At 41.0% G+C, this 11,029-nt stretch overlaps 1 protein-coding gene across 2 annotated transcripts in view; it reads right to left on the reverse strand.

Moving 5' to 3' along the window:
* The window catches only part of ANKRD31 (ankyrin repeat domain 31), a 75,471-nt gene extending 65,006 nt beyond the window's left edge, over window positions 1-10,465 (reverse strand). For both annotated transcript variants that reach the window (XM_027796625.2, XM_055790316.1), the window contains exons 1-6: window positions 10,254-10,465; window positions 9,316-9,368; window positions 7,520-7,599; window positions 4,118-4,164; window positions 3,381-3,475; window positions 2,374-2,414 (exon numbers count right to left, since the gene is read on the reverse strand). In XM_027796625.2, the coding sequence (XP_027652426.2) occupies window positions 2,374-2,414; window positions 3,381-3,475; window positions 4,118-4,164; window positions 7,520-7,599; window positions 9,316-9,368; window positions 10,254-10,399 (462 nt within the window). In that variant the 5' untranslated portion in view covers window positions 10,400-10,465. The remainder of the gene's footprint in view (window positions 1-2,373; window positions 2,415-3,380; window positions 3,476-4,117; window positions 4,165-7,519; window positions 7,600-9,315; window positions 9,369-10,253) is intronic.
* Between the last annotated feature and the right edge of the window lie 564 nt (window positions 10,466-11,029).

The following is an 11,029-nucleotide window of genomic DNA, read 5'->3' on the forward strand; positions in this document are numbered from 1 at the left end:
TGCAGCAGTCAGATCTTGCCAGTGCCAACATTAGTCAACATGCAAAAAGAGTAATTCACAATTATTTCCAACCTTCCTACTCCAGGCTCCTAAAATACTGTCTCTGGAGATATTCTCAAGGCATTCAATCTGCCTATTCTCCAGGGACTAGTGATAGGCAATCTTTGTTTCAATGCATTTTGATTGTGTTCTATTTAACTAATTCTGTACAACGAGAATGTCTCATTTAATAAACTTGGTATTATAGTTCTATATTGGTAGCCGTATATTTTTCAAAAAGAAATAGCCATGGGGATTTAATTTTTTTCTTTGTTCTATGAGAAGGGATACCTGATCTGTAATCAATTGTATTTGCTATAAGACATGAACAATTTGCCATACTGGTCTCAAATTTGCTTTTGGTGAATTTTAGCAAGCACTGTTTTTTCCCCAACATCAACTGTAATCAGGCTTCCTGAAAAAAGGAAAACAAAACTGATTTATATCCAACTCTAAACAGGTACAAATCTATGGGACTAGATTAAACAGCCATAATGCTATGGTCTCTGCATTAAGCTGGTTATTTCAGCAGACAATTACAGTGCATATTGCTGTAAATCGCTCCATACTGGGATGTCAGAGAACAAATACTGGAACAGGTATCCTCCGTAAGTTAATGGGAGGCTTCCTAAGAAGCTGCTGATGGCAGCAAGCATTACATATACCCGAGGTCCTCTCATTTCTATAGGACCCAGGCAGCTGATGTCACTAGTGCTGCAGAAATCCTCAAAACTGTCCATGACATTGCAATAGGAATTGATAACAGCAGTTACTTGGAAGTTGGAAGTAAGGAGCAGTTGCTGCAGAAACAGCAACAAAGCAAATTTCAATGACAGCTTCTTTGTCCAGCAGAGACCTGAAAGCAATGAACTGGTCAGGGGTGAATTTAGACTAGAAATCAAAAAGCACAGAGGTCATTGTGCCTCAGAAGGGCAACAGGAGAGAACAATGAAGAGGTAGCAGAGCAGACACAAGTAACGTTGCGGCTGCAGACAACAACATATAGAGGCAAAGGCCAAGAATCCCTTCATTAAATGCTGCCAGCACTTCCTCTACTAACTGGAAAGAAATCTGCTCAAGTCCTTCACTGCTGCCTGGACTTCACTGACTGCAAACCAAGAATGCAAAGAGTGCTGGAAAGGAAAAGAGGAGAGGGGAAGTAGAAAGGAATCAAGAAAATATCTGACCACTGGATGTTTAGGTCGGTGGTTGCAAAACCTTAAATTTTTGCTCAAGGTGTTTCTGGGTTGAATGGTTCACACGGATATATTGTTGAATTTTTGCTACTGTGCTTTCTGAAAGCTGTCAGGGAATTCTTTCTTTCCTCCAAGATTTTCTTTCTTTTATGTGCAAAAGCAGTGCTTGTAAGCAGATAATTACTAAACTAATCAGTATTATTTGTGAACTACGCTCCTAACATTCAGACTGCATTAAGCTTATCTAAATTAGTGTTTATACAATCCCTAACCTTCCACTTGCCTTCAGCTGTACATTTCCACATCCTCTCTTGTGCTGCACTGGCACTTACCTAATCTTCTGGGGAGCTGGACTGAAAAGATAAACTGGCTGAAAACTAAGCACATTTTTAAAAAACTGAACAGCATCTGACAGTTGCTCCCCAAAACTTGCTCCACACTGGGGGTCAAACAAGTGCTAGTGTTGGCCCAAAGAAAGCAGCAGAAACTCACAGCAAGGAAAACAAGCAGTACCTTGCAACACCCAAGTAGATAGGCTCACACTGGAGTGGAATCATCCCCGTTTCAGTTTCACTGAGAAAGAAGCTGGCAAAATGAGGGAAAAGGTAAAGCTATTCCCTCACTTTTACCTCACAGCAGTGAAACCTGTCACTCATGAGCAGCTTTAGGATTACTAAAGAGATGTATCAACTGGTGCTACCTATTTTTGTCCACAAGTCAGTCACTACTCCCTAAGAGAACAACAGGGATACTCTGTTCCTCCTCAAAGACCTTCTTAATGCCTCTCCCATAACTTTCATTGGTCGAAAACATGCTTTAAGCTACTAGAAGTCTTCATTACTTTAGCTTAAATAACAGCCCTTATAGATTCTGCGTCACAGTTATGTCTTTCCTACTTCACTGTTACTGCTATGCTCCCACCCCTGTGCCCTGCAAGATTAATAACTCCAGTTTCTACCCCAAAAGCATAAAACAAAGGTTATCTCTTGTTTTTACCTGATGTGCTCAGTGTCAGTTTCAACAGCTATATGCCTGCTTTTTAACATGAAAGAACCAGGTATTTTTCAGTAAAATATTCTCTAATGCTCATTAAATTAAATGATATTTCACATACATTCAGTTGTAAAAATACACTAACCTTTTCTTCTGGATTTTTCTGGAAACCATTCAATTTGATATCTATATTTAGGAGAGTAAAGAAATATTTCAGTTGTACTTGCCACTTCTGAAAGTTCTCAGAATCTCTAATAAAATGGCCTCACTTCCTGATTAAGGTTGAATTTTCAAACCTTAAAAATCACTGTAATCATGTTCCCTAAGTGGAACTGACAATAAGGTTTCTAGTTAGGCTCTGTTAGTCAATAAATTGTATTCCAGGGCTATTCTGTCATATTTATTCACTGGTGATTTAGGGCCTTGTGCTTCCAGAGGCCATCAGCAGATGGAATTGCTGCCCATTTCATAAGATAAGACCTATGCCCTGCGCTCTGTAATTACAATGCAATTAGACAATACAGCTACAACAATATAATAATTTACTGCCTCTGAAAAGGGCTGGTCCCAACCTCCCTGCTTCCACCCCTGTGTTTTGACATTCATGCGATTCCCAGGGAACTTCCTAATCAGAAATAAAGTGAATAGTTTTCTATTGGGTTAGCAAAAATCAGCTCAAATAGGGAGACAGCAAAACAGATGCAGCAGTTTTGGAGCACAGAGGAACAGAAGTACAACTGAAGTAGCAGCAGGTGACAGATCTATCTCTGAGTGGCCAGTGGCATTTTTGTTTCTCCTTTCTTACAGATGCCTTTGATTGTTGGATATGTTAGTAAGAAGCATGTAGGAACCCCCAATGACTGTTACATCCACGCTTACCTTACACATCCATATGGCACCTGAGTACCATGTGGCCTGCAACTTTTGTCAGAATATGCCACAGCAATGAAATAATTTTAAGATGCAAATATAACAATGGCTTGGGAAAAGAGTCATTTCTCCAAACAATCCTAACATAGTTGTCTTGGACTACAACTATGAAAACCAAAGAACTGTTGTAAAGGTCACATATAGTTAAATCCTGAATAAAACCTACATGGATACTCACCTTCAGCTAGAACAACTTCCAGTTTTGTACAAAATACAACATACCTACGGAATTATTTTGCTTCCCCTCTACTGCAGGATTTAGTGAATAACCAGACTTAGAAATATTTTCAGTAAGTGACAGATGCTTCATCCAACCCCTAGAATTAAATAATACAAGAAAAAGTCCTTACTGAGAAAGAATTGTACCTGCTCAGCTTAAGAAAATTTCTACAGTACTTTGAGTTTATTTATGAAGTTTTGTACTTACAATTAGTTGTGGAAACAACTGCAGTTATTTTAGAGGCATACTTCTCTTTGCAAGGACATGCAGTAATTAAGACTTCAAGATTTCCTAAGCAGAGTTCTATTTGTACATTCATTCTCTAAGTGAAAAAATGACCCTTCCTATTTTTTATTACTTCTTTCTGTATTTCTATTATAAATCCATCTTCTACTGAAATCCTTTCATAGCTTTGAAGAACAAAAGGTCTAACATTATTTATTACATATTTTTATTTATTTGTCTAATGCTTTTCCCTGAGCAGTTTACTGTCATTCCTGTTGCTTATGCCTTTATACAATGAAAGGTAACACCATCAATAAAACCAAATGCATGTACAGTTTGAGCCACACCAGACACAGAACTACCTCTGACATAAATACGGATGCTTCGCTAAGCAAACAAGAAAATCACTTCACAATGGAACACAAAGAATAAAATAATATACAAATGGAAAATAAAGGAATTGTTTAATCACAGTATGTCTGACTGGAATTCCTGTGTGATGTATTATACTCACTGCAGTAGAGGCTGAGACTGGTCAGATGCATATGCCTTTTGAGGTATCTGAATGAAAAAAAAAATATTTAACAAGTTAGTAAACAAAGTACTTCATTATTTATTTTTTCAGCTTTATTACATGCTTATCTTCTTCCTTCTATAATTGAATTGGGAAACAGAATTTTTAAATCAGATCGGTACACACATTACTAATAAGATACAAAACCTGTTCCACTTAAATCTTTTTTTTATTTGCGCTGCTTGGGAAAAATGTTGAAAAATAAATTAAGACTACAAAGACGACACTCACCCAGAACGAAAACATACCTATGCAAGTAAGATATGATTGCTTTAAACTTCAGGTGTTTTATACATCAAAAGACCAAAACAGAAGCTATTTTTATTTCAGTTCTCAGTTGTAACATTTTTGGGGGGTAAACCCCCTCTTTTCATTAAATAAGACAGGGTGCTGCTCAAGAGACTGTGGAATTTAGTGTACAACTTCCAATATCCCTGGAAAAGGCAGAATTATGGAACTTAGCTGACAAGATCTGCACATCAGCAAGCTCTAAGTGGAAGGACGGCCACATGCAGACACAGGAAAGCACATGTGGGTAAGGAGAGAGCTAATGTCAGAAGTAGGAGCTGCATTCAAACTCCTTAGTGAAAGGAGCTTGGATCCACTTTTTGCACCTCTGACTGGTAACGAAGAGATTTCCTCTACTATGGAAAGAAAAGCCTTCATATAAAGTCTACGGCAACCCAGGAATGATTAAAATAGGCAAGTGAGCTGCAGAATGGTTCTCTTCCAGATGAGCCGAAGTCTGGGTATCACTACTGGACTATCAGCATACTGGCTGCAATTTTAAACAAATCATCGACATACAGTGGAGATCATTCACAGCACTAGGAAAACTCTGGGAAATAACACCTTGGTGTAGGTACCAAGTGATGACTTATTTGGCTTGCACAAGATATTAGCAACACAGTAAAAGCAACCGTCTTAGCAATGACCTAAAGAGCAACATGCAGAGATCAACCAGTAGAAAGGACTGCTAAAAGGCTCCCTGGAACAGAACAGGTTCTTTAGAAACAGTTTGTGCAACAATTATTGCCTGATGTTCCAAAATATGGCAATGGGATAGTTGGCAGAAAGTTATTGACTTTGCCAAATACACCCTTTGAACGAATCAGTCTGGTATTTACACACAACATTATCCAGAGACCAAGCAAGGTCAGGAGGATAGCAGAACTGCTACTAAAACTCTCTGACTGGCTAACATTGCTCAGATAGATGACTAAAGTTTAATGAACTACCACGGTACCTCAGAAGGAGAAGGAGCTATTTTGTCTGCTAAAAATTAGGTTCTTAGCAAAACCAGTGTATTGTCAATTGGTTGATAGGTCTCTCAAATCATAAAAGTTACACAAATAGCATCTGTGGTGACTGACTGCAGGTACTAGGAACAGCCTTTTGTCCTACTCTCTTGCTTTAGGCAAGGAAATTCCTGCAAAACTCAACTGATTTTTCTCATCTGAGCACTTATTTATACAGTCAACTACCTGAGGGGACTCTGGATGTGTTCCAAAAAAAGACTAATGCTTAAAAGTTCTAAGTGCCACCTAACAATTTTAGGTGCACTTCAACAAACTGGGCAAAAAAAGAAAGCCTGAAAAAGGTGAAAGCACAAACTTACAATCACAAGGCCTGTCTGAACAAGCAAGCCATAGAATAGATAATGGAAACGACTTGTCAGCTGGGGAGAACCTGAATCCTACAAAACCTGTCCGTGTATCTACAGCATCTCTAGCGAAAGAAAAGTCTTTTTTACAATCCTACGTGGTAGAATCGAAGCTAGGACTATGTATCTCAAGCCTCCTCCCCTGACCATGTGAAGTACAAAGAAAGCCAAGACTCTTTGAACAACAGGAACAGATGGTATATTTTCTGAAAAAATTCACAGCCACTCTGGGCCGCATCACCCTTACATCACATCACATCAAGACGCTGTATTCACACAAGATCATTTCTGAGGATGCAGTAGAAAGCAAGCTTCTACACAAGCACATTCCATGTTGGCTCTCAGAGTGGCTGAAGAGCCACACTGGTGCAATCTATATATGCAAGTATCAAGGACAACAGGCCAATGCCATTCCTTACAGCACTGAGTAAAGATTTAAATGTTATACTGTCCCCATGCTGCGTGCGACCAAGCTGCCAGCAGCAAGCTACGGAGGTCTCACACAAAAAAAAACCAACAAAGCCCAAACAAAAAAAAAATGTGAGTTATCCAAACTATTTGGTTGAGACAAAGTAATTTGCAATGTTACAATGCTGTGTAAAAACACTCACTTCAGTAGGAGCATCTCTTTTTTTTGTCATCTAGGAAGCAGTTTTGTTCTTTTAAAAAAACATCTTATACTGGAATAAGGCTACATATATAGTGGTCTTTGGACTGGTGAATCCACAACGCTAAAGACAGTGTAACAATCACAGGTTTTAAAACAATCTCAGTTAAAAAGTAGAAACCTGTTTCTTTCTAATGGTTTCACGAGTGTGTCATAGGTAGGTATGTTGCTAGGTAGGGCCTGGCGGCCGGAAGATCTCGCGCTGTATGGAAACATAGGGCCCCCCTCCAGGTAGCCAACAGCTTTTAGTTTATGATGTAAGCAGACAGAAGTGACATTGTAAACCTAGGCTATATAGTGTCACGTCGTTCAGCAATAAATGCCATTTGCCATCCACCACATTGGTGTCTGCGAGCTGATGGACCGCACGGCCAGGGGTCGGCCGCCGTGCCGTTCCTGAGCCAGGTCACTGCGTGCCCGTGAAGGCAACATAGGTAGAAAGCCGATTGCTCAAATGAACTGAAAGAGAAGTTTATAGGCTAGCTACCAACTGCACCAAATATATTAAAATGTAGGTTAATTAGTAAATCAGGAATGCAGAATTATCCATATAGCAGAAGAATTACCCCATCATCATGCAAGCAGACATTTTATTCTGCACTTCAGATTATGTCTTTCTTTTTTAAACAAAAATTGTCCAATCGTTGGATCACAGCTAATCTCATAATGAGTAGCCAAAGGTATATGCTTGCATGATTAACCTAGATGGTTATCTTTCAGTTCCTGAAGGGAACGTACTAAAAAGTTTGTGCTCCATGGCTTCTTCGTCTTTGTTACTGGCTTGTTCCTCAAATTTGAAAGGTTATACCTTCATGAAATACCAGGGAAGAGATACATTTGATACATTACTAGAGAGAATGTGCCACACACCTTACAACTGTCTTGCCAACAAATTAATTTCAGCTGTGAGCCACCAGGCCCTTTTGTACATAAAGAATAGGAGACCAAGTGGGCCTATTAATAATTAATAGTTAAATATGTGTAGCAGGAGACTTACAATTTTTATACCTACTGGATTTATCTGTTCTTCCTCCTGACTATATGTGTTACCACAAAATTTCTGTATAAAAGAGATTTCTGGAGAGGAAGGTCCTAGGAAAAACAAACAACAAACAGAAAAAAACACAGTAACTAAAGGAAGTTTCCATTGCCTTAATTTCTTCACAACTGTCCATAACTCCATAAATTGCAACATAACTCTGTAACTGAGGAATATGTATCAAAGCTTCTGATAGGCAATGGATTTAAGTGGTTGAACAGTCTACCTAACTACATTTTGAAACTCGACATATGAGAGGTCAGAAACTAATAAAAGCAGCTGGGGTCAGAATTTATTATTTCACTTAGTGTTCTGGAATCCTCCCTGAGTTTGGATTGGTGATTAACACTTTCCTCTTATTTTTTAAACTAACAACTGCAATTTTGGTAAGTTGCCTGATCCATTTCACTAAAAATATTTGTACTCCCATATAGAATACTTTCTTTAATGACTATGCAAAGGAAAAACTTCTCTTGGGGTGGGGGGGGAACCTCCAAGGTTGGACCCTTAGGTTTCAAAACTAAAACGTTGTTACTAACATTAATAAAATAGCTGTCAAATTAATCTTTGTTATGTATCTCATCACCAAATTGCTCCTGCACAAATATGCACAAATACATGAACACATAAACTTACTGAAATTAAAATATCACAGGCAGAGTGCTAGAAGTATCATCTATTACATTTGCAGACAAAAAACCTCCACCTAACCCTCACACAAATCCCCACTCCATAAACGGAACAAAGAGCCAAATAAACATGCCTTAAACCATGTGTGTTGGATGTTACCACGTTTTAACTCCAGGGGATAACCACAGGTACTTTCAAAATCAGATGATGCTTCTTTCCTCTGAAAAAACTATTGAGCAACTATGAAAGGTTCAGATTCAGAATTCACAGTCATAGGAACAGTTTCAGCAGATTTCAGTGGGCTGTAGATAAGATCTGTATTAACTCAAGAGTAAGTGGATAAGAAAAGACTGTCCACTCAGGTCTTCGAATTGGTAAAAGGCCAAACAAAAAAAAATCTGGAAGAACACTAATAGCACCTTGTGTCACTTAACAGACTAGGTAGTCTCTGTATTGCTGGAGTAGAATGTACAAGATGCAGGTTAAACGTATCACATAAAAATACCAAGGAGGTACCAGTAAAACTATTACATAATGCCAACATGCTTGCTCATGCAACCTGCTCTAAGGGAGTTACTGAGGAAGATTTTAAAGCTTTAAATGAGCGTGCATGCCTTTATTTTTAAAGTAACTTAATAGTACACTTAAAATCATGCACCTAAATATCACTGCCCAAACACTGTATGTTAAATTTAAAAAGAAAGGATATATTAACAATATTATTTTTTAAATAACACATGCAACTATAGTTACATACTATTATCTGTATAGATTCCATTTATATGACCATTATGTGTTTTGATTCTATTTATTTTATTCTGCTGAAACACAATACACATATCTAAATAAAAAGGATATCCCTGCATCAAAGTTCAAATACTTCCCAAGCCAGGAATCCTGTTATAGTGCACATGAAGAATGGAGAAATAAAGAGCAAACCTGTTTTTCAAGTATTAAAAATGTGCTGGTCATTCTTCTAAAATATAATCTAAAACTGTGGGTCTAATGAGTGCACACGCAGTTCATTAGGCATGAACTTCATGCAACACTTAAGTTGAAATAACATGGACTCAGGCAACGGCCACAGCAATAGTTCACGGAAAAAAACAACACAGAATGAAAAAAGAATTCTGTCCTACCTTTATTAATTATTTCAGTTGTCAAAGCCATGTCCTTATAATTAAATGGCAACCTTTGCAAAATAAAATAAAATAAAATAATAACAATAGTTATAATAGTTATAATAATAGTGATAATAATAATAATGCCATTAATCAGTTGTATGCTCTGCTTTTCAGCCCTATGAACCCAAGGACAGCTGAGGGCAGCCATCTTGAGCCTCTGCTGTGGGGACAGCACTCGCCAGGCAGTGACAAGTGCACCTCTAATGCTAACACCAACGGTGAAGGACCCCCAGGCTGTGAGGATATACCAGATACCCTGCACAGGAAAACCTTAGTCTGGGAGGTACATTACATCACCAATCTACATATTTCCAAGCCAATACCGGGCCACAAAGCTAGTACAAAGAAGTGCAGCTGCTTGGAGTTGCCATGTCTTAAAGAACACAAGAGATCATGTCATGAAAATGGAGTCAAGTTAAAGTTGTGGAGAAATAACATCAGCAGCAATTGTATTTAATAGTGTTTTCTTTATTCGCTCGGAGCTGAGGCGTTTCAATTCTACTAAAATGCTACTCAGGAGGGTCTGGAGGCCGCAGCTCGGAGCCCACGCAGGCACACAGGATAAACAGGGCCACATGCAGCGCTGAGAGCCACTGGGCCCAAGGGCACGCACAACTGCTCTGAGGGCGGGGAGAAAAAAAACCCAAAACCTAAAAACACGCGTTTGTGAAATAACCGGGGACAGCTGCTTTGCACTGCATGTCCACTGCAGGCAGGGACGGTTCCTGTGTGTGGTTGGATGGTGTTCTCCAGTGATCAAACCCACCGCTGGGCTGGAGGGGGGCGGGGGGCGGCGGGCCACCTCTCCCCGGGTCGCCTCCCTGCTCCCTGCGCCGCACCTGCCGCCGCGCTCGCACTGATACGCGCAGCTGAGAGCGGCACCGCGTTACCACCTCCTCCTAATGAGCTCCCCTTCCTCCACATCACTCTCCGTCAGGGAGCCCTCCACGATGGTCTCGTCGCTATCGCTGTCCCTGCCGCCGCCCTGCTCCCCCATGGCTGCCGCGCAGCTCCCCTCACACCAGGCGCCGGCAGCCATCTTGGGGCGGCCTGCCCCGGCGGCGCCTCGCTCCCCCGCCGGCGGCACCGACAGCCGGGGCGGGGGCTGGGGGGCGGGGCTGGGGGCGGGGCTGGGGGGCGGGCCCGTCCCCGGCAGGCTCAGCCCCTCGAGCAGGGTAAGATGGGCGTGGCTGGTGGCAGAAGGGACAGGCGGGTCCCCGCCGGCGCCGCTGGGGCGGGGCGGTGGTCTGCCTGGGGTGGCGGTGCTGTCCCCACGCCGGCGGCCGCGGCCGGTGGTACCCTGTGGCTCCTCGCTGGCGTGGGGCCGCTGGTTCTGGCCGTGTCAAGCGCATCGTTCAGCAGAGCCACGAAGTGCTCTTGGCATGCGCTGACCTATGTGTCATCTGAAATCAATGCCTTTTTCTAATTCTTGCGCTTCCACGGCCACGTTTAAGCAGCTAACTTCATTTGGCGTCCTGAGCACCATGAATGGTACGTGTGTTCAAGAGCTGGAATACACTTGAGACAACCAACTATTAGTTGCCAGGATTTTCACAGTATTTGCAGTAGCACTTTCGTACATAACCCAGCAATCAGCTGTTAATCACAGCAGTGCTTTCCTCAGGCAGGCCCAATCTGCCTTAGCTTTCCTTCCGTCCCTGCAGCAGCG

Source organism: Falco peregrinus, chromosome Z (genome assembly GCF_023634155.1).
Source record: "Falco peregrinus isolate bFalPer1 chromosome Z, bFalPer1.pri, whole genome shotgun sequence".
Lineage (NCBI taxonomy): Eukaryota > Metazoa > Chordata > Aves > Falconiformes > Falconidae > Falco > Falco peregrinus.